At 40.5% G+C, this 27653-nt stretch overlaps 1 protein-coding gene across 1 annotated transcript in view; it reads left to right on the top strand.

Moving 5' to 3' along the window:
* Positions 1–27451, top strand: part of TMPRSS15 (transmembrane serine protease 15) — an 84366-nt gene extending 56915 nt beyond the window's left edge. Inside the window, exons 20-27 of the mRNA XM_056858205.1 lie at positions 1428–1560; positions 7192–7287; positions 10819–10868; positions 11566–11740; positions 20897–21078; positions 21892–21987; positions 25535–25674; positions 27296–27451. Of these exons, the coding sequence (XP_056714183.1) occupies positions 1428–1560; positions 7192–7287; positions 10819–10868; positions 11566–11740; positions 20897–21078; positions 21892–21987; positions 25535–25674; positions 27296–27451 (1028 nt within the window). The remainder of the gene's footprint in view (positions 1–1427; positions 1561–7191; positions 7288–10818; positions 10869–11565; positions 11741–20896; positions 21079–21891; positions 21988–25534; positions 25675–27295) is intronic.
* Positions 27452–27653: the final 202 nt, after the last annotated feature.

The raw sequence follows: 27653 nt of genomic DNA, 5'->3' as shown, positions 1-27653 counted from the left end.
ATAGGTCAATAGGTTTAGACCATCAGGAACTTCTCTAACCTGTAGTCAGAGAAAGGTCTCTATTTATACCTTTTCAGAGCCATTATCTTGTAGATGTGCTGGAATAGTTTCAGTCACCTTTGGTTCTATAATCCTTTGGCTAAAGCATTCTATAAACAAACAGTAACTTAGTCAGTAGTTAGTCAGTAGGCCTTATTCATAAGTAGTACTATGTACTTGACTGCCATCTGCAGTAGTAAGTAGATATGGCCTTGTCTATCATTCCTTGTCAAGCAGTATGTTTTGCTTAATCAGATGAGCACATCTGCAGCTGTGACCTTCAGCTGTATTATACAAGAACACTGACTATAGCAGCAGCATCTGGGTTTGGATTCTACAGCATAGCAAGTAAGCCTTGAGCTTATACAGTCAAAGGTATACTATGCTCTTTGCAATAAAGTAACACAACATCTTTTTAACATGATTCTTTCCTTATGAAGACTAATGGGACATGTTTTCATATCAAAATCCTGTTCATATGTAGTTGCCTGGGACAATGTGTTCCACTCAGGAGGTAAATATATTTTATGTTGTATGCTAAGCATGTGATTAGAAGGAAATTTTTTACACAAATCTCAGCCAGTTTAGGAGCAACCATGGTGGTACTTAGGGTTGCCAACCTCCAGGTGGTAGCTGAAGAACTCTTGATATTACAACTGATATCCAGGCAACAGAGATCAGTTCTCCTGGAGAAAATGCAGCTTTGGATGGTAGATTCTATGGCATTATACTCCACTGAATTCCATCCCGAATTCTTCCTTCCTCAGGCTTCACTCCCAAAATATCTAGGTATTTCCAAACCTGGAGCTGCCAACTCTAGAGGAAGTGGTAACCATTAATATTGTGGTATGGGTAATGAGCCTGGTACCTGAATAGTTTCAGACATTTTTAAGTTTTGGGGAGTGTGTGTGTGTGTGTGTGTGTGTAAAGTGCCGTCAAGTTGCAGCCGCCTTATGGCGACCCCTTTTGGGGTTTTCATGGCAAGAGACTTACAGAGGTGGTTTGGCAGTGCCTTCCTCTGCACAGCAACCCTGGTATTCCTTGGTGGTCTCCCATCCAAATATTAACCAGGGCTGACCCTGCTTAGCTTCTGAGATCTGACAAGATCAGGCTAGCCGTACAGGTAATTTATTTGCAGTCATAGAGAGTATGTATGATAAGTTTCACAATTATTATTATTATTATTTTGGTCCTTTGTGCCTTAAAAAATGAATATGGTACTAAAAAGGTTAAAGTGGTCAGGACGTTTGGGAAGACATGATTCTGTTGAGGTTTTATTTATTTTTCTTAATTAATGTAAGCTGTTTTGAGTCTCACTGGTCAGAAGAAAAGCAGAACATAAACATTTAAAATAAATAAATGAATATTTCTATGTATTTTGTCCACAGTGCGCTTGCTTAATGGTTCTCTGAGTCTCAATGGACTGGTTCAATTCAAGATTGAGAATAACTGGTTCATAGCTTGTGCAGGCTATGGGACTGAACAATTAGCAAGCAGTATCTGCAATTGGCTGGGGCTAGGGTAAGTAATGTTGCTTGATGAGTTTTCATTTCCTTGTTTGCAGAGCTCACTTGTATATTATGCTTTATAGCTACATAGAGCACTGAGTTTGGCCATCTTTACAAAATGCAGTGTGCTCATATTAATGATTGAGCAGTTTCTTCTAACAGCCATATTTTTCAATGACATATTAAAAATGATGGTAAGTATACACAGTTTCAAAGCAATAGTGCCATGAGGTCACATTTTCCCCCTTTCTTTCCTTGATTAATCATTCTTACTGTGGTAAACAGTATATACATTGAATATCAGCCTTCCACTTGCAATGCCTACTTGCATTGCAATTTTTGACCAAGTAGCAGAAATTGTTGGAAACTAGAAACTCAAGAAAGACCCCTTGAAAAGATATTAATAGGTGTAGGACAGTGTCATCCAGGAACTTAATTTCCAAACAGATTGATGGTATTTATGAACTCATTACATCTCATCTTTTTTTCTGTTATGGATCTCAGAGCAGCATATATAGTATTCCTGGGAAGCCTACCAGCCATACACTAATCTATTTAGCTGTATACAGATTTCCTTATCATATAATGGATCCAGAAAGTTCTGAAGAGTGGTTATGGGCCATGGTAGACAAATACAATTTGCATGTCATAGTATGTTCATTATTATTCTTGGATCAACTCAACCCTTGCCAGCTACACACTTTTTACTGTCCTGGCATGACAGCCCTTACAAGCCCTGCTTATGTTCTCATCTTCTGAGTAAGGATTTCCATTCTAATACTCTAATCATCTTACTATTCATTAAGCACTTCTAGGAGAAATAAGAGGTACCTATATTATGCCTTTTTTTATTTCTGGGACTAACGCAGTAAGTGTCTGTGTATGTTAAGTACCATCAAGTTGCTCCTGACTTATGACAACCCTCTGAATTAAGGACCTCCAAAATGTTCTATCATTAACAGCCTTTTTCAGGTCTCGCAAACTGACGGCCTTGGCTTCCTTTATTTAGTCAATCATCTCATGTTGGGTCTTTCTCTTTTCCTACCGCCTTCAACTTTTCCTAGCATTATTGTCTATCCAGTGACTCTTGTCTTATCACAATGTGTCCAAAGTATGATAGCTTTAGTTTAGTTATTTTAGCTTCTAGGGAGAGTTCAGGTTTGATTTGAACGAAAACCCACTTATTTGGCTTTTTGGCAGTCCATGGTATCTGTAAAATTCTCCTCCAACACTACATTTCAAATGAATCAACTTTTACCTGTCACCTTTCTTTATTGTCCAACTTTCACACCCATACATAGTAATGGGAAATACAATGGTATGAATGATCTTGCTATTGGTCATCAGTGACTCATCTTTACACTCTTCATTTTGGTTGATGATGGAGCCAAGGAATAGAACATTTGAACAATTTCAGTTTCTTCACCATTAACCTTAAAGTTGTGAAATTCCCCAGTAGTCGTTACTTTTGTCTTCTTGATGTTCTGCTGTAATTCTGCTTTGGCACTTTCTGCTGTAACATTCAAGTTGTCTCTATTTTCTGCCACTAATGTTGTATCAACTACATATTTCAAATTGTTAATCAACCGTCTACCAAGTTGCACTCCACCTTCATCTTAATTTAGTCCAGATTTCCTTATGATATGTCTGCATATAGATTGAAGAGATAGGGAGGTAAAATACATCCTTGTTTGACACCTTTGCCAATTGGAAACCATTCTGATTCTCCATATTCTGTCCTAACACAATAGTGGGGGTATTACAACTGGTAAAGTTCATTCCCTATATACCTTCCATTACAGTAGCCACTATTTCTGCAGCCTGGAAAGACCATAGCTGACCTCAACCATAGGCCTGGTGAAATAGCTCAGTCTTACAGGCCCTGTGGAATTCCCTAAGGTCCCACAGGCCCCTGGTCTTGTTAGAAAGGCTATTCCATGAGGCAGGGGGCAGGGCAGAAAAGGCCCTGGCCCTGGTTGAGGCCAGCTGGACACTCTTTGGGCTGAGGACCACCAGAAGATTGTTTGTAAAATGAAGAGTTCTCTGGGGCACATACCAGGAGAGGCAGTCCTGCAGATATGAAGGTCCCAGACCATGTAAGGCTTTAAAGGGTTAAAACCAGCACTTTAAACCTGAACCAATGATCCACCTGGAGCCAATGCAGCTGTCAGATCACTGCCTGAATATGTGCTGCCAGCAGGGTCCCCGTAAAAAAGCCTCACAGAGACGTTCTGCACCAGCTGGAGTTTTCAAGTCAGTCTCAAGGGCAGCCTTATGTCGAGCGAATTACTGTAATCTAATCTGGAGGTGACCATTGCATGGATCACTGTGGCTAAGTAAGACGGTAGAGGTAAGGCACCAGCCGCTGGGCCTGGCAGAGATGGTAAAAAGCTTTCCGGGCCATGACTGTGACCTGTGTCTCCATTGACAAGGTGGCACCGAATGTCACACACAGGCTCCTGACAGAGAGTGCAGGTGTCAATTGCACCCCGTCAGGAGCCGGGAGTCAGCACCCCACCCAAAGGCTGCCCCCAGCTGAGCCACAGGACCTTTGTCTTCGATGGATTTAATTTCAGCTGGCTTTGTTTCAACCACCCAGTCACAGCATCCAAGCACACAGCCAGTGTGTCCAGGACAGAGTCCAGATGGCCATCCATCAACAGTTAAAGCTGGGTGTCATCAGCGTACTGATGGCAACCCAGCCCAAACCTCTGGACAAGCTTGGTGAGTGGGTGCATGCTCTTCCCATTTTGCCTTGGAGGAATAAATCAGAAAGCTGTTCATGTGCTCAGTGGCTGCCTTCTTCATTTGAGGAACAGTTGGAGAAACTGAATGACCTTAAAGAAAAGAAATGGAATCCCATACATAGAACACTGTGTGAAATTCAATTAACTACCTCTGGAATCCTAATTGTTTGAAATGTCTGGGGAAGATGAACTATACTGTGTTTTGTTATCTGTTGATATCTCTCAAGTCTCTGTACAGATCCTGCTGCTTCCAAGCACTTTAGTAAAGTGGCAAGAGTAAAATCAATCATAAAATCAAAGAAGCTGGAGATAGAAAAGACCTGTTAGGTCATTTGGTCTATCTTCCTGCCAAGTGTTAGATTATTCTCCACACTTGCTGCAGCTAGCCTACTTTTAAAACTTCAGGGTATTCTGCCAATTGTCCAGTGGCTGCCATACATTTTACAATCACTTCAGTTGGGAAGTGTGCTGAAGCTGATAGATGGCTTACATTGTCCTTTCCTGAATTCTTCATCCTAATGGATATGATGATACCTACTGAGTGTTGCTGCCATCATATACAAGAGCAAATTATATTTGTACTTTCATACTAGGGTTACCAAGTTTGGGTTGGGAAATTCCTGGAAATTTAAAGATGGAGCCTGGGAAGGGTGAGGTTTGAGGAGGGGAGGGATCTCTGTGGGGTATAATGCCATAGAGTCCACTTTCCAAAGCAGCCATTTTCTCCAGGAGAACTGATCTCTTCAGTCTTCAGATCAGTTGAAATTTTGAGAGATTTCCTGCCCTCACCTGTACCCTATTTCATATACTATTCCTAAAATAAAAGTAACCTGAAGCCAGTGAGCAAATTCTACTCCTGTAGCACCTCTCAGACCAACAAGATTTTGAGGGTATAAGCTTTCATGACAATGGCAATGACAATGAAACCTTTAATGGCGTAATTATTATTACAGTTGTTACAAAATAATCATAAAACCTAGTATCAATAAAATGAGCTCAAAAATCAAAGGTTGAAAGCTTTTGAATTTTCATCACATCCATCAGGAAATTGGCAACATCCACAGTAATCTTTGGAGCAAAATCATTTAATAGGAGTTGACATTTTGCTTTATTGGATAGATAATATTTTGAATGTATCCAATTTTTAAGCCTTTTCTCACAGGATATTTGGTATAGGGGGCAGTAAAGCAGTATATGATCAATCATATCCAGGGAATTGGACCCAGAGGTACAAAGCCGTTCCTGTTTTGGGATTTGATGGTACCTTCCATACAACATCCTTGAAGGGAAGGCATTGACCCTGGCAAGAGAGAAAGCTCTACGAAGGGGAGGGATGTCCCAATTATAAAAATAATGGGGAATACTGTCAGATTTGTTCATAAGACCCAGCACAGCTGAGGAGCAGACCGGGGGTTGAGTGGGATGCAGCCTCTGTAATTCCACATCTAAAAAGCGTTGAATACGCTTTCATGAATCAAACCTACCTTCATCAGATACCAGAGATTTGACTGGTATATCCTGAAATGTTTGTTGGTCTCTGAGGTGCTACTGAATTTGAATCTAGCTGTTCTACTGCAGACCAACACGGCTACCCTCTGAAATAGAAGTCAGTGGTAGGTAAAGGTTAGGCATTAGCCTTTTGTTATTTTACTGAAGGAAAAGTAATTGTAAAATGGAATGAAGTTTGGAGGTTGGTTTTAGTTTATGGATAATGTCCAGCAAAACTGATCTTTGTACCAAAGAAAGCTGTGTTGCACTCATTCCCTTGCTGAATTAAGATTCAGGAACTGATCATGCAAATAACCATTCTATGGGATTTCCCAGTGGCAGGATTGAGCCAATACAAAATTCCAGTTTCTGGACTGGGGTTAGTGTTCAGTGCAGACAGAACAGCTTAAAATTACTATACAGGCATTCTTGTACATTCTCTCTCTCTCTCTCTCTCTCTCTCTCTCTCTCTCACACACACACACACACACACACACACACTCACTCACTCACTCTCTCTCTCTCTCACACACACACACACACACCTTTCTTTGTCCATAAAGTAAGACCATCATGACGTCTGAGCCTTACATTGACTCTTACTTTTACCTTTTCCATGGTACTTTTTATGTGGTTAGTTCAGGAATAAACCAAGGATCACAATAAAATCTGAGCTGAATAATTAGAATTAGGGGAGGGGCTGTGGCTCAGTGGTAGAGCCTCTGCTTTGCATGCAGAAGGTCCCAGGTTCAATCCCCGGGATCTCCAGTTAAAGGGACTAGGCAAGTAGATGATGTGACAGACCTCTGCCCGAGACACTGGAGAGCCCCTGGTGGTCTGAGCAGACAATACTTTGATGGACCAAGGGTCTGATTCAGTATAAGGCAGCCTCATGTGTTCAGTCACAGAGTTGGAAGGGGCCATATAGGCCATCTAGAACATCCCCCCTGCTCCATGCAGGATCAACCTAAAGCTGATACTAATTGTAGTATATGACAACTTTACATATTCAAAGCATGTGATTAAAGCAGTTCACCACAGGGAAAGTATTTCACCTTGTTAGACAGAATCTCTTTGGTTGGAGTACCTGTAGTAGCAGTCAAGACACTAGCTCTGAACAACAGTACTTATAGTGTCATCTTATAGCTAAACAACATGCTAATAAGTTCATTGCTATACAATTACGGATAATTTGTGGTTAAGTATAAAAGAGTTACTTACATTAGCAATTACCTAGAAGAACCAAACAAACAGAATGGGATATTCTCAAGTGTCCTCCAGATCAGCTCACGTTGTCATCATGTGTCATGATCATGAAAGCGGACCTTATGGGGTATTCGGACCATGTCAAGCAGCCAGTGTATTTTTATTTGAAAATAATAATTATTCCAAACTGTTTTTCCTTATAGAACAATGAATACAACAACTCCTTTACTATTGGATGGAAACGGGCCCTTTGTAAATGTTACAAAAGCAATCAACAACAGCTTGATACTAACACCAACGTAAGTGATCACAGCATATTTAAAAATTATCATGATGAGTTGTGCTGGACATGTATTTATTTATATCTTTAATTCAGTTTGATACCTTAATCTTTTACATATTATCTGAGAATGGTCCATAAATATCTTACAAATAAGAACCAGATTAATAATAATTCAAGGGCAAAAACACCTTCCCTTTCCACCCTACTGCCATGAATTTGGCTGTCAAAAAGGAGGGATGCTACCATTGCTGCTGCTTCCATTCATCATAATCAATTGCTAAGAACAAAAGGAAACTGAGACCATTTTCTATTTTCATCCATTTAGTAATTCCGTTATGCAACTTTGATTTTGTTAGCTGCCTTGAGCATACCAATGGAAAAGCAGATATAAATTTCATAAATATATGAAATCCAGAGTTACACTTATTAAATATTGAACATTTAGTAGTGGAAACAATTTTTAAAGCATTAGAGACTTGGCGTAAATACTGGTGAACGAGACTTTTCTTGGGTCACCCAGAGGTACATGGGTACATGACTCCAATTATGTAGAAGACATGTATGCTATGTGTGTATATTCATATACTAGGTATACCCAACAGAATTTTTTCAGTAATACTTCAGTGCAAATATTAACGAGATTTCTGTACTTTAATTTTCATTATCCTTTTTAGGAACAATGTCTTTTATCATGGATTATTAAAATTTTATTGCTTATTGTATATATTAATAAAGAATATGTTGTAAAGAAATCATTTCATTTTTTTCTTTTATGTGATTATATGGTAGCTTTCTGTCAATTTTTATCCATGATACATTATGGTACTTAGCTGATCCATGATGGTTTTAGCTGCTGGCACAAGGACAGCCTCTGAGGTTCAGGTGAATTATAGACTAACAGTGCAATCCTGAAGGGGTCTGGGGATTGGCATAGGAGCCAGCGTGACCTCACACTGATGTAAGTTCCCATTTATCCCAGGATAAGGGGCACTTACACTGGCACGGGGGGCATTCACTCCTGTGCCGGTAACCATGCTACTGTGCAGGAGTCCGCCACCAGCACAACCACACTGGGAGTGAAATCCCAGTGGAGCCTGTGCCAACTTGTGTGAGGGGGGGGGGGTTCCAGAGGTGGAGCTGCCTTTTAGGCAGCATCCTAACCCCTGTGCCCCGGGAACACCCCCTTGAGTTGCAGCATTGCTACACCACCTTTTTTGGTGGTGTAGCCTCGCTGTTTTCTATGAGGGTATTTACCCCATTTTTACATTTTAAATTGTTTTATTTTCTCCACGGCGGCCGGGAAGCTTCTGTGGAGACTCTGTGGCTGTGCTACTTCCAGCTGCTGCACATTCCCCCCCCCCTTCAGGAATGGGCTGCCTGGAAATATTCTTCAAGCTGCCGAATAGTAGAAATGCTTGAGTCATTTAGATCTTTGTCTTCTGCTGTTCTGGAATCTGTCTTCTTTTTACTTGGTCAAATATTTCTAAAGCTTCTGAATCAGGCTAAGATAAACTTTAAAGAGCAGAGTTATATCACTGAAAAGTATTTTTCTCAACTATTATGCTAACATTTTTTTCTCAACCATTATGCTAACATTTTTTTAAAAAAAATCTTTGGTCACACTGATTTCTAGTGGCAACTGACTGTGTAAACACATAAGAAAGTAAAGCAACTGTCCGATGAGCATTCTGCAATAAAAAAAAATGTTATCTTTTCCGAAGGAAATTTAATTGGGGAAGTACAGATTTTTTTTCTCAAATTTTTTTGGGGGGATAGTATTTACGTCTTTATTATGGATACTTGTTTAGTTTTAATAAGATATGAAATCTATCAAGCAAGAAAACACTATCGAAGACAAAAAAACCCTCCATATTGCTTTAGGTCTGAAAGGAACTTACGTGCATCAGAAATCCATGTCACAAAGGTCACAGAGATGTGTGTGATATCAATGCCTAACAAGAATATCAGGGTCAGGAAACAATTTGCCTCCAGGCCAGATTGGCCAGGGACACTGAAGTTTTTTTGGGTTTTTTGGCATCTTCTGGGCATGGAGTAGGGGTCACTGGGGTGTGGGGGGAAGTAGTTATGATTTTCCTGCATAGTGCAGGGGGGTGGACTAGATGACCCTGGTGGTACCTTCCAACTCTATGATCTATGCTTATACACAGTTACCAACACAGAATGGTCTCTGGTTGTGGGCAGTTCCTTAGATGCCATTCAGTGTTCAGCTGACCAGTCCTTCATCTTTCTAGAGGAAGTGAAACTGATCCTTTTTTTGGTCAGTCTAAGGCCACAACCTTTTCGGGGCTGTGGGCACCTTTGGAATTCTGATACAATGTGATGGGTGCAGCCACAAATTGTTTTATTTTCCACAAAATAAACAATGTGATGGGTGCAGCCACAAAATTGCTGCCATAGCTTACCTACAGTCACATAGTGAAGATCCTTGCACTGTGGTGGCAACTGCTGCCAGAGTCAATGTTCTTAAATATCTGCACAGCCGATCAAAGCTCCATTGGAAAAACAGGCAGAGTGTTGGACCTCCAGAACTTTCAGTCTGTTTCCTGTGTGGGTGAAAAGTCCCAGCTTCTTCAGTACAGATGTATTACCATCGGCCAATATATAGGCTTGCCCTGACCTGGATGGCCCAGGCTAGCCTGATCTCGTCAGATCTCAGAAGCTAAGCAGGGTCAGCCCTGGTTTGTATTTGGATGGGAGACCACCAAGGAATACCAGGGTTGCTGTGCAGAGGAAGGCACTGGAAAACCACCTCTGTTAGTCTCTTGCCATGAAAACCCCCAAAAGGGGTCGCCATAAGTCAGCTGCGACTTGACGGCACTTTACACACACACAATATGTAGGCTTGGATCCTATGCCTGTTTTCTGCTTATGAAGTAATTTCTCCTTTATTTCCTTTTGGGGTTTTTTTTTTTTTTTTGGTTGTTGTTGTTTGTAAATGGTTCTCCACTACTGAGCATTTTGTTCTATTGCTAGGCACTTGCACTTAATGCTACCTTTCAATGAGCCAAAAAAACACCCTGTGCCACAGTGGAGAACTATCTTGGCTACAGGTGAGAAGGTGAGGAAGCTGATCCAAGCCATAGCATTTCAGCCAATATAGTTCTTATGAAACGTATTTAAGAAGCAGAACCTGCTTCCAAGATGCCAATGTGGGGCAAACGTCAGGTTGATATTTCCTGTAATTGCCTCTATCCCATCAACTTTCTGTGTGGATCTTCTTGTCATACTCCCATCCCATGGTCTTGCACATCATATTATTTTAGTTTGGCATGCTTAGCATACTTCCCAAATATGTAGCATCAGGAAATATGCCAGTGAGAGACAAAGAGATCAATTGTCCAGCAATTTTTCCAGGGACCATCACATACAGACACCAATATTCTAGCCAGTCTATGGCCAAAGTGATACACAGCTCACCCTTCACAACAAGTGTTAAAACATCATTTAGGAAAGCCCTATTTTGAATAAACTGTCTTGCAATTACAAATGGCCTGCCTGAAATGAAATGACTGTTCTCTCGTTCTAGGAAAGAGTGTCTCAATAACTTGGTGATACACCTGCAGTGTAATGATAAACGTAAGTCTATACAAAAGGGAAAATGGTCAATCAATCCCCATGAATTTTTCTGATCAAACCTATTGCAACATGTTTTTCACATTAAATGTGAATAAAATAGACAGAAGCTAGAGCTCTTATTCCTAGATCTTAGTTCAGACTAGCAAAAGGCAGCCCGCATAAAACATCCTTTCAGTTATTCTGAAAGATACTCGGACTCATGATTTATGGAAACTCTGGGGAAAAGAAACCCCGCTGTTGTGAGGCAGTTTTGAAAAATGTGTCTCTTTTCTGTCTGTGTATAGGATAAATTGAAAAGGATACTCTTGGTAATCTTGAGATCATAATTGACTACAGAGGCAATCTTAGCCATATCGAGCCGAAGCCATTATAAAGACAATATACGTTTTGTAAAATTAAACTAATGGATTTTAAGTAATCTGTATTGGGTTATTATAGATATTTGTGTGAATCGAAAGATGTGTGTAATATCACATGATAGCCATTTTTCTTCATAATAATAAAAGAATATTTGTGTGCATTATCTATTTATAGATTTGAAATATAGAAGACTGAAGACCCAAGTGAAACTCCCATACCTAAACTACTCTGATTTTAGGAAGGTCATCATAACCTAATTATAGATCCTGAAGATCATGAATCCTTCTTACAAAATGATGTGCTTTTGAGTTAAATATTGTTCTCTTTTCACCCATAGCATGCGGGAAAAGACTGGTTATTCAGAAAAGTGGTATGAAGATTGTTGGTGGTACCAATGCTCAAGAAGGTGCTTGGCCTTGGGTGGTGTCATTACATTTTAATTCCAGACCGATATGTGGAGCCTCACTTGTCAGCAATGAATGGCTGGTCTCAGCAGCACACTGTGTATATGGGTAATTTTCATTATTTCCTTACTTCAGTATGTAAACTCTATATACCTGTTCTCTTTCTTGACAAACTGTAGTTTAGGCTTATCTGTCCTTTCATACACTTTGTAGTATCATGGCATACAGTTCATGGGTGGCCATAAGGTTACTCAGGAGTGACCTGTCACTCTCCAAGCAATATTAACTAGCTCTCTGCTGCTTCTCCAGTGCTACTGTAATCACTTTTTTATTCTTCCCTTTAAAGCATCTCTTCTGTTTCTCTTTTATGCAGAGGAAAAGGCCTTTTCTCTGTATGGGAAAATGACAGCACCAGCACCCTCTTCCATCTGCCTTTCCTCCTCCTCCTTCATGTGTTCACACACACACACACACACACACACACCTGTTTTGTGTGGGAAAGGAGTATGCTGTTAACTTTTTACTCTTGAAAGCTGCTATTTGCCTCTCTCAGGAAAAAAACACAGAGATAACAGAGATACCCCTGCAGGGCCAGCTACAATTTGGGGTGGCAGGAATGGTTTGATTCAGCAAACAGGAGAGGAAAGGTTTCCCCACCCAAGCACGGCAGACCTACCGTGAAATGCTGTGATTTGTATACAAGTTACCATTTTGTGACTGGCTCTAGCCACTAAACTGTCACTTTGTGATGCGCTCCATTCACAGAGCTGCTATTTTGTGGCTGGTAACTCCCAAGGCTCCTGGGGGGGGGGGAACCTCCCAAAAACATACAGCATGGCTTCCCCTGGTTTAGTCCATATCACTTACCACCCTGAGGACCCTAAGTTGGGTGGAAAGGCAACATTAAAAATATTTAAATCGATAAAATCTGAATGTAAAAGTGTTAAATATGATCACTATCCACACACAAGAGAGTTAAATGTGGCTGCTATCAACAAAGAAGATTCTGACTCCTCAAACTCAGCAATATGCATCCTCCGGAAATCAGTGTAACTTGGTGCTGTCATTGCGTTTAGTGGAAATTTTAACTATGGAACAACAGCAGGCTCATTATGATTTGTGTACTAGCTGCATGATGAGTTTCTGGGAAATAAGCTTCTATCAGCACTAATGATAATGCACCATAATCGTTCAGCCTCTCTCCTTGATTCTGGTGCTGTCAGATGCCTTCAGTTATAACACTGGCTGTACTGTAAAGGATTCACAGTAAAGCGCTTTCTCACATAGACAGATAACTGGGTGGTATTTCTTCTACCTACCAGATATAGGAAATCTAAAAGATTCAGAAATAGGTGTGTAATTTCTGCTAGTGGAGTTTCCAAATTTATTTTATAATAGGGTTGCCATGAATAATCCATAGCCCTCTCTTCAGAATCATTTAATTCCCCTGTCTAGATTCATTAATATTTTGGAGGGGTTTGCCAATTATCGGTCTGTTGTATCATCAATATAACTAATTCTCATCATGGTCAAATCTGTGGATATTTAAATCCAGAAACTGGAGCCATGAACAACTAAGACAGATCTTTGCACAAACCTGGAAAAGCCCCAAGTTTTCTGGGGGGGAAATGACATCTAAAAATGAAATTAACCCCCCCCCACACACACACACACACATAATAGAAGCAATGCCTGTACTTTTAAGAAACAAATGGCCTCAGCGGTCATTAGTAGGCAACCACAACAGTATTGCAAGCCTTCAAGCCTTGGTTTCTCACAGTAAAAGACAGGGAAGGGGGAAGGGCCCTTTCCAAGACTGTTTTGGCCTTTGAGGGAGGACATAGCAGGGTCAAGACAGGCAGCAACCCCCGGATGTCTGTCTGTCTGTCTGTCTGTCTATTGAATCAATCTCAGAGTTGGAAAGGACTTGTTACAACCCAGCTTGCATGATTCACCTAGGCCGTGCTACTGTTCAACTGCAGCCACCCCATTCCAAGGAGAGGCTGCCACTGGTAGGAAAGGAAGGAAAGCAGTCGATGGGAGGCAGATAAAGTTGGCTGGTGGGTGAGAAGAAGAGAAGGAGGCATGAAAAAGTGAGAGACTGTGGGGGCTTTCAGAGAAGGTAAAGAGGAAATAGAGGGGGACAGGGAAATAGGATGCCCCCAGCAAGTCCTTGTGGGTTCCTCAGTTGTTTATTTAAGTTATTGTAAGAGGGGGTGTGATTTGGACTGCAGAATCATTGAAGCACTCCAGCTGATTTGCACCTAGCTTTTAAGGGGCTGTTAGTGTATAGGACTGATTTTTATTCAAAGGTTATGTCAACCCATGGAGCACAGCTTCTCAAGGATTTTACATTTCCTTCAATGCTGAAAGTGCTACTGTAAAGGTTACTGTTCTATAGTTCTGTAACTATACCCTAATTCATAAGAATTCTAAACAAAGCAGTAGCTCTGTATCCTTACTTCTGTGGTCTCAGATTGAAAGCCCCAGATGGATTATGAGTTAATGGCTTTGGAGGACATATAAATGTCTGCTAAAGAGGCATTAAAAGGAATTGAACAATCGGCTTGGTTCACAGGGAAAATGTGTGAAGCTGAAATAACATTTTGTTATCTACAGATCAGGAATGGCACAATACATTTCTCTATTGCACGGCTAAGCCCTTGGTTTATAAATATACTAAACCGTGAATGATTTTGGATTGGAAGCCCAAGAAACAAATGGTGTATGAGAAGTCTTTAAAATGCATGCAAGAGGAGACCACACGTACTTGTGGGGGAGGGAATGCAGGCTTCTCCCATTAACCCCTACTTATACTAATTTCAGGTTGTTTATACATGGGAGTTTCACCTGAGGTCTGTTGCTTGCTGGACCCACACTTTCCTGTTAGGAATATATGCACCAGCAGTCTCCAAGTTCAAATCAGGAAGTATTTGAATCCCCACCCCTTGAAATGCTGCCTTGTAATTGGTTATAGTGAGAGAAAAGTCCCCTGCCGAAACCCAATCACCACACAAAAAAGCATTTTAAGAGCATTTTAAGAACAAAAAAAAGGAGGTATTTGAAAGGAAGGAGGGTGGAACCCAAACCTTGTTTTTAAAAGCCTTCTGCTCAGAAAGAACTCAGAGGAAGCAGGAAGTATTTGAATCCCTGCCCCTTGACATGCTGCTTTGTAATTGGCTGTTTGCTTGCTGAGAGACAAACCAAGCTTCTGTGATGTGAACTTTGCCTTTTGCATGGGCTTTTCAAGCAGGCTGAACTCTGGGGAGAGGGAAGAATCAGGTTAATAGAAGGATGGGAAGTCCCAGGATTTGTGAGTGCTGGCAGCGAGGTCATCTCTAATAGAGGGAAAACTCATGCACAACTCCAAGAAATACCAGGATAGATGGGGAGGGTGAACGTGAGTGAAAGTACCCAGGCATAAATGACCCTAGTCTCCTTCTTTTTTGACTCCCAATTTTCCTGAGTCCACACTTGATCCTACCCGTGTTGTCTCTAGTAGGCTCTCGGGTCAGTGTTTAGGTACGTAGCTGGGATCCTTCCACCAATCCCAGAGCTATACATCCTTTTTATTTATTTCTTATTTTGACCTCCCCTGAAATTTGGAATAGTAGAAGGGAATGCATTCTCTGATCTAGAAGCAGAAAGGAATATCAGTGCAATATGTCCTTCACTTCAGAAAGAGGAAGAATGGGCACTAACACTGTGCTTGGGAAAGGATGAATGCAGGCTCTCTCACTCACCCCCTCCCTCATTCTAAGGTAATAACAGTGTCTTAATTAATTGAATTCAACATTATACAAACACCAAAAGGATCAGTCTGAAGTCAAGTCAAGTCAAGTAGCCTTTATTGGCATAAGATAAAGTGTATAAAAGCAAATACATAAAATCCGTACAGTACAAGAAACTCCATAGTTTTTACAGTAAAATCAGTTAAGGTGCATTAGACAATTTAACAGTACTAGGCCAGCATTATTTGGTGCACAAGCGCTCACGTTCTTGAATCACGAACTGTAAGAATCTTGCCACCAATTCAATTTTTATGGGGTCCTGGGTGGTCATGAGGAGAGACACCTTAATTTTGGCGGGTAACCATCCCCTGTCCACAAATAACGGGTCAATAAATTGAGAACGGCCCCTAGAATAAAATGAACAATTAAGGAGGACATGGGAAACTGATTCTATTTTGCCCTCCCAGCAAGGACAGGCCCTATCCATATATGAGACCTTATTGAATCTTCCGTAGAGCAAGGCGGAAGGAAGGGCATTAAATCTAGCGAGCATGTAAGCCCTTCTCTGTTGAGGATCAGTTAAGCATGAGAGGTAGTATGCTAAGGACTGATTGTATGGTCCAGGCTTCCACTATATAGGGGAGCATCTACTGCTGGCCGCTCCTCTAAGCTCTTGCCGATCTATATCCAAAAGCATGTTCTTAATCAGCTCAAAAGCTGATTTCTCTGTGAGGCAGAGCAGAGTCCAAGGGGATTCCAATTGATCTAATTTTGCTTTCAATAAAATTTGTCCAACTAGCACGTTCAAATTCAGTCTGAAGATTTAGAATTGACATGTTAACCCATCCTTCTCTGAGTTTGGTACATTCTTTTTTCTACGTTTTCTTTGGGATTCGCACTGACCAAATGGTGACCATAGACACGTTATTCTATTCAGGCCATAAACCTAATCAAAGAAGACATTGCATCCCAGTTTCTCCCTATTTGAGAGGTATCTTTCCCACACAACCGTAATCACACAGAATCACCAATGAGATTTGAAACTTTTGGCTCCAATCGTGAGAAGTATCTTGTTTCCTCCTCTGTCTTCACACTTTTGCAGTGTAAAATAGTCCTGAGAACCCCAGCACTTTGTTCCAGCCAGTGGGTCCCATCTTGAGACTGGTCTCCAGCAACTGGCTCCAAATCCCTGAGTGAGATGAGTATTCCCTTGGGGGAATGTCTGTGTGACTCTGCATTGGCGCTGCTATCCTGACACAGGAACCTGTGAAAATCATGCACTGTTCCTCCTCCCCACTTTTACCTATGCTGCTTTCTTCATCTTCCGACTACCTTGTCACCAGCTTGTCTTGGCTATACTCCACTGACTTTCTGTTCCTTCCTCACAATAATCTGTTCTGTGTTCACCTTCCCTATCACTGCTATGCTTGCTAAACCCTCCCCCCCCCCACATTCACCTCCTTATTGTGATGTTCATTGTTGCTGCTGCAACATTGCTACCATTTTGTGTTTCTTTGGAAAACCAAAATGCCACCCAAAGGTTTTTCTTTTTCTTTTTCCTGCAGACATTGCTATTATCATTTAAGGATTAAAAAACACTTTTTTAAAAAAAAACTTCTCATCAAGGCTGGATGATACCCAGATTTTTGAGAAACCTATCTCCTAAACCTGGTTGGCCCCATTGTGTGGATTTTTTAAATCCACGTGGGACCATGCATGATTATTAAATATATAGGTGTGAAAGATATCCACAGAAGGGATGGAGAAGAAATACAGAGGGGAAAATATATACTGTGACAATAAGTATGGGTCTTAGATTTTGTGAGCAAGGATTAAAGGTCAGCTCACACATGTGCACTCACCACATGAGGACTACAGCATCATCTAATGATTGGCACATGTGATGGAGAGGCTATAGAACTTCCATGCCATTTGGCTACTCTACAATACAGTTGGTTCACACTTCCAGTTGCAACCTAGTAAGAAGTATGTAGGACAATCCAACGTTGAGAAATTGAGTACATGCTGCAGTAGAACCAGTTTGCTTTTCTTGAATATAAACCTAGGTTGTATCTATAAAAGCAGATGTTGTGGAAATATATGGCAGTAGTTAGGATTCACTCTTCTGTGTAAATACTTATAGCTGCTGGCTCGCAGGACATGCATACCAACTTTTCTTGGGAGCAGTAAATATACTTTACAGCTAAGGCTTGTTTCACTCAGTCCTTTCTCATCTCCAGCAAACTAAAGGATTTAGATTAGAAGGTTATGAGATTTCCCACCCACCCCCCACCCACCAAATATCTTTCACTGGGTGCACTTGTATTCAAAGGTTTCTCTACTAAAGTTCATGTTTTAAGGCACTACCAGATAGACAAGGGTCAAACTAAATGAGATAGAATTAAATAGAAACAGAGGTCTTCAATCTCCATATTATAGCTGTGCTATGCCCTGATTCAGATTGAGGCCAAATGGATTGGGAAGAAGGTTTTAACTGCTCTACCTAGGGTTGCCAGGTCCCTCTTCGCCACCGGCAGGAGGTTTTTGGGACAGAGCCTGAGGAGGGTGTGGTTTGGGGAGGGGGGACTTCAATGGCGTAGAGTCCAATTGCCAAAGAGGCCATTTTCTCCAGGTGACCTGATCTATATCGGCTGGAGATCAGTTGTAATAGCAGGAGATCTCCAGGTAGTACCTGGAGGCTGGCAACCCTACCTCTGCCCCACATAGTTCTTTCAACCTAAAACATCTCCATTTTGGATAGTTTGACCACAAGCACATCGTTGAGGAATGAATGCAATGTAATGCAATTTTTTCTTCCTGCCACGTGAGCTGCTTAGCTCAATGATAGCCCACAATTCTCTACAACTACCTGATGAAAATGAGAGGAGCCTGGGTAGACTGTTTATTGATACAGTGTGCTCCACAGATGGACATGTTCAGGATGCATAAAAGTATGTGTGCAGAAACACTTTTACACTATGTATTTTCAAATGGTTTACATCTATATCGGCAAAAGAACATAGTAATGAAGAGAAATAAGAAATAAATCAGTTACAATAAATAATGTAAGTAAATCAAGAGTGATCACATACTTTAAATATATACTTTAAATACATCAGTCTAAGTGTTCCTACTTTATCTAGAATCAATTGAGCATCTGCACTACTCATCCAACATGTTGCCATTGGTGTGATTAAAAAATGACCTCATATCTTTCAAAGGTACATTCAGAATAAAATCCTTACTGTCATCCCATTTAAACTTAACAGTACAATCCTGAAAATACTTTCCTGGCATGAAGCCCCAACGAATGAACCCCAGAAGGATTCTGAGTAGATTTACTTAGGATTCTCTGTACTCAGAATTCTACTCAGGTCTATTCAGTGGGATATACTTCCAGGAAAGTGTTCTTGGAATGCTAATTTATTTATATATACTTTAAAATTTAAAATTTTCTATATTTTTATTCAATTTATTTTTTATTATGATGTTGTCTATTTAATTGTTGTAAGCCACCCTAACCTGGCCTCAGCTGAGAAAGGGTGGGATATAAAGCCAATAAAATAAAATATATGAAAACAAAATAAATCATAAATCCTGTAAATTAACTAAGCTATTCCTGTTTGCCCGGATCAGCAGCAGTTTCATCTTCTGTAGCTAGAGTGCTCTCCTGGTGTAGGGAAACAGAGTAAAGTCATTTAGTTCTGCCTCATTTGTCATGAACAAACTTTAATTCTCCTTTACCTATTTAAAACACACACACACACACACACAAACAGCCCCAGTATGTATGCTTGGACTGACACATCTCACCCTGGAATGCTCTGGTCAGTTGACTGTTTGGAAGAAACCTTGCCCCTTTCTCTTCAGAACTGTGCAGTGGCTACTGCTGTCTTCCGACAGGTCCATGTCCCTGTAGTGTGATAAATGGCTTCAGTTGCTTTGGTATCTTACCACCCAATAGTACAATCCATAGTGCTCAGACAGCATATAATGCAAGTATAAATTATCTTAAATTCAAGTACTTTGATTAAATTGTTAATTGGTCTCTAAGACAGCCATCTTTTCATAGCTATATTAATTGTCCAAAATAACCTTCAGTGCCCATAAGCATATTTTAATTCAGTTTTTTAAAATCACTAATATACTAATTATTGTTACTATTTAATTAATAAATTATAAACCTACCTTCCTCCCACCAACTGGGATCTAACTTGGGTAGCAAAGTTAAAACTGTCAATATCAATTACAAATAAAACAAGTGAAGGTATTAGCTTACAATCCTATTTGAACAAGTTTGCATAAATTATTATTGTTGTTGTTGTTATTGTTGTTACTATTATTATTAGTCCACCTTTCTCGCTAAGAATTAAGGCAGATTACTGGTTAAAGCAATACAATTAGATAGCATAAAACAACCAATGAACAATAAAATAGGATTAGGAATTAAGAATTAGGGAACAATCCAAATAACAAACTATCTAAGATAACAGCTACTGTAAACGATACACAGACAGGATCACAAGGTATAACACCATTCGGTAAATATAAGGTGATACCTACAATAATCACTGCCATAAATACCATCCTGTTCCATTATAAAAGTGCCCTCCCAGACTGTTCCTTTTTACTAGACTTCTAACTGCCTTTTATAGCAGAGTTATACCCTTCCATTAAAGTCACTAGACTTAAAAGGGTTTAATTCTACTTAGAGGATTGCACTGGTAGTGGTATAATTCTAGAATCAACAGGTAAATATTTGGTATGAAAGTTTTAAGTCAGTGATTACTTAAATGTATCCTGGGACACGCTAGTGTACTATAAAAGGGACTGAAAGTGTGCTCTCGAAAGTTGAGTTGTTCCACAACTTTTGACCTCTGAGGTACAGTTTTTTTTCCTGTTGAAATTGTACATATATTTTACTTTTACATCCAGAAAGATGCCTGTATATTTTCTTGATCAGTTCACAGACCAATGGGCATACACTTTTTTGCACTTTAAGATAGCACAGCTAATATTGCCTTATCTCCCTACCATTTCCCAGACAGTTAGGGATAAAACAAGCTTTTGGAGCAACAGAGATGCATTTGGAATTTTCATGTTCAGGTTAACTATAGCAGTAATGAATCATAGCGCACCTTTACTCTTTTACTTGGAATGATGTTTCTGCATATACATTGGAAAAGAGGGATTGGTACTCCATGGTGATTTCCTATGCCATAGTGGGGTGGATATATGCCTAATATGGTGGCTTAATTTTTGAAGGCTCGCTTTCAAAGCTATTTGGAACTGGAAGAGATTGATGAAAACGCTATTAGCATTGCTATCAATCCCTCCCAGTTTGAGATAGCAATATGTTCAGAATACAGAACATAGATGTTCAGAAACTTTCCTACACAAGCCATGTTGAATTAGAGTGGTGGAAGATAACATTGTACCAATATGATCAAAATGTAAAAAGTAACAAATCACAATTTACTCAGCTCTGTTACTTAATCATAGTTGGTTCAAAATATGCCTTGTAACCCCCCAGGAGGAATTTAGAACCATCTCGATGGAAAGCAGTACTTGGTTTGCATTCCAGTCTGAATCTATCATATCCTCAAACAGTCATCCAAAAGATTGATCAAATCATCATAAATCCCCATTACAACAAGCGAACAAAAGATAGTGACATTGCTTTGATACATCTTCAATCCCATGTCAATTACACAGGTAGGAATATGTATATTTTTCTACAGTTGTGACTGATTTAGACTCAGGTCTGTTTCACTCTGGAACTAAATAGTCATAAAAGGGCCTTTTCACAAGCCAGATGCTCTGCCTTCCCCTCAGCACTCCTAGGGTAGATATAAAAAAATCCACATCTTAGAGAGATTATGCCAGTGTGGTATAGGGAAAGTAGAAACCATGGAGCATATCCTCATCCGCTGCCTTTACTATGAAGAGATCCGTGGCAAATTTATCCGGCCCTGGATTAACAAGCTCTCTGATAACTCGGAGACGGAGAGAGCAAGGAAGCTCCTCTTGGATGAAAATCCAATGGTTACCATAGATACTGTTAAATTTTGTGCTGCCACAACCAAAATTAGTCGCAAACTGCTGGGATGCCATCCCTTATTACTTATGCATATAGTAGCGCCCTCTTAGGATTTTATGTATTTTATACTTTTTATAGTTGTATTTATGTATTTTATATTCTTATATTTGGAATTTCTGCTTTTAACATCGATGGGATTTTAGTCAACTGTTGACTATTTTATTCTTTGGTATGTGACTGGCTATGTGCCGTATTAATAAATGACTGACTGACTGACTCAAGTCTGAAAGAACGTCAGACAATTAAGATATTATGTGTTTCTAATAAAAAGAATAATCAATTACAGAGTATTTGGAGTCCTCAGAAAATGACACATTCTGGGCTGAATCCTATCAACTGTCTTTGGAGAAGCTGCCTGAGTAATGACATCATAAAAGACTGGAAACTGGAAACTGGAGTTATAATTGATTGGCCATCTCTTTTCACAGATTACATTCAGCCCATTTGCTTTCCAGAAGAAAATAAACAATTCTTGCCAGGAACTAATTGCTCCATTGCTGGCTGGGGAAGAACCACCAATCAAGGTATGCCATCACTTTGTTTAAAAAAACGAAACACAAAATTTACAAAATCATTATTAAAAGCTCCTGCCTCGCCATACTTTAAATGTTATTCTGTGATGTAATCAAATTCTTAGAATAAAATGTACTTTTATGTTTTGAAAATATACGTCTCTTAAAAACACTTGTCACCATGGTACAATCCATTATGCTTGAGGACCAAGCAACATATGGCTTAGAGCCAGCATTCCTTAAGGACCTCCTTCTCCCATATGAACCTGCCCATCCATTCTGATTGTCTTTGGAGACCCTGCTGCAGGTGCCCTTGTTATCTGAGGCTAGATGGGTTGCAACCCAAGAAAGGGCCATCTTGGTTGAGGCACCAAAACTATGGAACTTCCCGGGAGATACATCTGTTTCCATCATTGTCTTCCACCATCAGGTGAAGGCTCTTTTGTTTCATTTGGCATACCCCCTGTAAACTCTTATTGGCTCTCCTACCTGGCTTTGTTGTATTTGTATGTTTTTATTGTATCTTATGGTCAAATGTTGGCCCATCTGCAGATACATAAATCCATGGATCAAGACCACAATTACATAAAACAGATGGATCAGGAAACTTGGTTTGCAGAAAAATCTGAAAACTGTTCTTAGTAGATGCATGAGAAGGAGGAGGAGGGTGGGGGAGAGATTTTGGATGGGGGGACTTACTGCTGGGGCAGTGAAGCTGCAGGCTGGGGAGTTGGGAGAGTTGCCACCAGTGTCAGCAGTGTGATGGCAAAGGTGTGGGGCAGATGGGTAGGTAACTGGGAGAGTTGCCATTGCCACCTGGCAGTGAAGATGTGGGATGGCCAGGAGCGTCGCCACCACCACTGGCAGTAAGGCAGCCAAATTGCAGGGAGGGCAAGCAGCCTGCCAGAAAAGTTGGTACCACCAGTGGAGAGAGGTAGCCAGTCAAGAGAGTCACTGCACCCCCAACAGGCCCATCAAAGCTCCCTGCCTCACCCCCATCAGGCCTGCCATGGCTCCCTGCCTCACCACCACTGGGCCTGTTATAACTCCCTGTCTCTCCACCACCTGGATGGCAGCAACAGCAATGATGGGAAACAGGGAGCTAGGCCAGCAGGGAGCTCCCTCAAATTGACCAATGGATTGAAAAGACATTTTGACATTCTGTGATTTTATTCATTCTATACAATTTATGATCTTCTTGCTTTTGTACTTCATTCCTTGTTCTCAATGAATTCGCTCCAAAGGTGCCAGTGTGATGTCATATATCTACACAAACATACAAGAGTCAGAGAAAAAAATGTAAAGAATGGTGAACGCTAATCTGTGATTGTTAGACTGTTAAACAGCATAAGACTCTTCATTGTTTTTTCTGCCTATGCTTGTGGCCTGCAGGAGGTTGAAGATGTTCTTCATTGAATGCGTCTCTCCAAGGATCATTTGTTTTTCATCTGAAATTCTTTGTGGGATTGCCTGCAGTGATTCTGACAAATTATGGTGCAACAAAGATAAATGGGGCATGCAAACTTGGATGTAATTTTTTTCCAGCTCAAGATAGTAAAATTTCTTGTTTAACTTAGGCTTGTTTGTTTGTTTATCTTCCAGTAGTTCTTAACCTTTTTTGCTCCATTCTCCACTTTCACCATTGTTCAGACTATAATTCCCCCCTTCCCAAATAGCCTAACAGTTATTAAAAACAAACTACAATTTTACAAATTGTACATAATCTACAGGACATCACACTTTGCTGAATAGTGGTCCCGATTCCCCCCCCCGAATCCTAAAATCCCCCGGGGGGGATTCTCCCCTTGTTGAGAACCCATATCTTAGACTATATTGTTTATCTTAGACTTGGACCACATTTAATGTTTCATCGCCATGAACTATGGTTTGGTGGCTGTTAAGATCTTCTGTGTTAAATTTGAATAGTTTCCAATGACCTCTGGTTTTGAACAAACAAAATTAAGCGAAAGAATGAGGATGCCACCATGGCTATGCCAATTCAAACGTAAAAGCCAATTTGTATACCATCACATAGCTATAATCTATGAGATACTGATGTCTCATTAGATTCAAATGCAATCCCAAAAGTTATACAGCCAGAAATAATCCAAAAGAATCTGTTCACATAAAACTTTTCATAACTGAGCTTTTCATATATTAGAATTATTGATTTATTATTTGCCTTCTCTTTCCATATAAGGCTGCACTATGTGCTATTATTACTTCATTTCCCACAGCAAAGGACTCAGTCAGCTGTCCCAGATGTGGGTACAAAGGTATTTAAGATATTTGTATACACTACGCTTCATCTAGTTGTCCATCACCAGCAGATGCTGACGGCTGGGTTTATCTTCTCCACCTGCACCTTAACCATTTCCAGCCTCAGGAAATGCTGATTCCTGGATTTGTGGTACCTGCATAAAGTATCAGTCACATGGGTCATTGGGCTGTAGTGAGAAGAGGGGATGAGGCAAACTTGCCCTTCCTTCTTCCATTAGCAGAGCTATCACTTCTGTCTGCAGAGCTCCCGTGATGGAAAAGGGAGGAGATAATGGGTTTATCCTTTTGCCCCACCTCATTACATATAAGTCCTATGAGCCTGGGAGTCAACTTTCCCAGGACTGGAACTGACTGATTCAAGTGAGGTAAGCAGGGAAGGTCTACAGTCCTTGGGTGAGGATCTGTAGCCCTCCTATGGGGTGATCTCTGGATCTAACCCATATGTTTGTAATTGACACCTCTGCTGCTGAAACTCCACTGTCATACTGATATGTTTTGCAGCAACTGCAACACATAGCTTGAGTCTTAGTATGAGGATGAAATTAGATTTTATTTATTGTGTTTTACTTCATTTATACCCTGCCTTTCTTCCTAGCCATTTTCTCCATTTTCTTCTTACAGAAACCCTATGAGGTAGGTTAGGCTGAGAGTGTTTGACTGGTCCAAGGTCACTCAGCTGGCTTCCATGGCAGAATGGGGATTCGAGCCTGGGTCTCCCAAATCCTAGTCTGACATTCTAATCATTACATCACACTGGGTCTCAATATCTTTCTGATTCTTTATGTTGTCATGGGTTTTGAGCTGCCTCATTTTCATTGTTGCTACGTATTTATTTATTTTTATTGTTAAATTGTGTTAAATTGTATATGTAATTAATACATAAAATGTGGAAAATATATATACTCTGCCATCAGGATGTCTCCATCAAATATGTTTGGAGCTGAACGAGTAACTCAGGCAGCCCAAATAATCTGTTTTTACTCATTGATAAAAAATGACAAGTGTTGGGAGGATAACACTATTGTTTAGAGCAGCGGTTCCCAAACCTTTTGAGTCATGGAGCACTTTTCAGGAGAGAAATTTCTCACGAAGCACTAATTTTCACCTAGCACCTATATAGTAAACCGAATGACAGTAGTGTTTTTCTTTCCAATCTCTTCATGGAGCACTAGGAGATGTTTAGCAGAGCACCAAGAACAGTTTGGGAACCACTGGTTTAGAGATTTGTGCAAATTTTTGGAATCAGGCTAGTTAAATTTATCATTCCATATTTTAACAGGTTCAGTTGCAAGTATCCTGCAGCAAGCTGAAGTCCCTCTTATAACACATGAAAAATGCCAGCAACAGATGCCAGAATATAATATTACTGAAAATATGATGTGTGCTGGGTATGATCAAGGAGGAATTGATTCCTGTCAGGTAACTTGAAACAGAAAGGGAGCAATCCTTAACAGGTCTATTCAGAATACTACTCAGATTGGCCTTAATCCCAGAAAAGCGTTTTTAAGATTGTGCTGAAAGTCTTCTCTGCTGGCACTACAGTATAGTTAATGAAAGCATGGCTCGATGTGAGATTTTCTGATCCTTAAAAAGGTAAAGGTCCCCTGTGCAAGCACCAGGTCATTCCTGACCCATGGGGTGACGTCACATCCCAACGTTTACTAGGCAGACTTTGTTTCCGGGGGGGGGGTTTTCCCAGTGCCTTCCCCACTCATCTTCCCTTTACCCCCAGCAAGCTGGGTACTAATTTTACCGACCTCGGAAGGATGGGAGGCTGAGTCAACCTTGAGCCTGCTACCAACTTCCGTTGGGATCGAACTCAGGTCGTGAGCAGAGCTTGGACTGCAGTACTGCAGCTTACCACGTTGCACCACAGGGCTCCTTTTCTGATCCTTATTTGAGGCAAAAATACTTTATACCCTAGTTTCATACTGATTCATGGTTAAGCGCTGCTTATCATGGCAGCAATAGAATAATCTTCTCCATTGGTGGTGTCATCACTGCACCACTTGCAGTTGTGGTCCTTCGTTAGCTTAACATCCTTGCATATATATTTTAAGAGAAATACAATTCTAGACAACATCTAGATCCTACACTCCAGAGGAACAGGAAGCTATTAGAATAATAGAATTAAAGAAACATAGAGTTGGAAGGGACCACCAAGGTCATCTAGTCTTACCCCCTGCACAATGCAGGAAATTCACAACTTCCTTCCCCTCACCCACTCCCAGTGACCCCTGCAAAAAAAACCCACCAGGATCCTTGGCAAACCTGGCCTGAACGAAAATTGCTTCCTAACTCCAAAGTGGTGATTGGCATTACCCTGGGCATGTAAGAAAGGACCAAGAGAGCCAAACACTGATGCAACCCTTCCTGCCTTCCCTCTCATTTTCTGCCTAAGTGCACAGAATCAGCATTGCTGTCAGATGGCCATCTAGCCTTTGCTTAAAAACCTCCAAAGAAGAAGAGCCTACCACCTCCGGAGGAAGCCTGTTCCACTGAGGAACTGCTTTAACTGTTAGGAAGTTCTTCCTAATTTCTTCCTAATGTTTAGCTGAAAACTCTTTTGATTTAATTTCAACCCATTGGTTCTTGTCTAACCTTGTGGGACAACAGAAAACAACTCTACACCTTCCTCTATATGTACTTGAAGATGGTTATTATATTACTTCTCAGTCGTCTCCTCTGCAGGTTAAATATACTGAGCTCCTACTATAGATACTGTTAAAGGCCATGGGCTGCTGTCGTAGCCAATGTGCCTTTAAAGCTGTTCTGTAGGCTAAGAAAGGCAGTGTCTTTTTCACCGACACTTACAAAGCCCTTGTGACACAACCTTCATGCAAGCTCAAAAGAATTAGCCTAAAAATAAGAACTCAACCAGAGGGATGCATTAAAACTGCACGTAACTGTCAGGCCTCTCACTGGATGTTTAAAGACCACTGACAAATCTCATTTTGACTCAACAGACATATTTTATTTCCAATAAAAAAGACTGCATGTAAGAACATTTGAATGGTTTCATTTCTATTTGGCTTTCCAGGGAGATTCTGGTGGGCCCTTGATGTGTCCAGAGAATGAAAAGTGGTTGCTGGCTGGTGTGACGTCCTTTGGCTACCAGTGTGCTCTGCCTTATCGCCCTGGTGTGTATGTGAAAGTTTCAAAGTTTGTTGACTGGATAAAAAGGATCATTCATTAGCATTTCATTTAAATGGGAAAAGCACATAAATTCATGGCGAGAAGGCATACCGTTTAAACAGGACATGGCAAACAATATGTCAGAAGTTTTCTTTGTCAATGTCCTCTGCAATGTCCAAAGGATCATTTACTCCCATAAATGATTGTTCTCCAATTAAGATCTTCAGCAGCTGTTCAGCTGGCTCCTAGCCTTCTTCATTATT

The sequence above is a fragment of the Euleptes europaea genome, chromosome 12 (genome assembly GCF_029931775.1).
Source record: "Euleptes europaea isolate rEulEur1 chromosome 12, rEulEur1.hap1, whole genome shotgun sequence".
Taxonomy (NCBI): domain Eukaryota; kingdom Metazoa; phylum Chordata; class Lepidosauria; order Squamata; family Sphaerodactylidae; genus Euleptes; species Euleptes europaea.
This window is presented reverse-complemented; position numbering and strand designations above follow the sequence as displayed.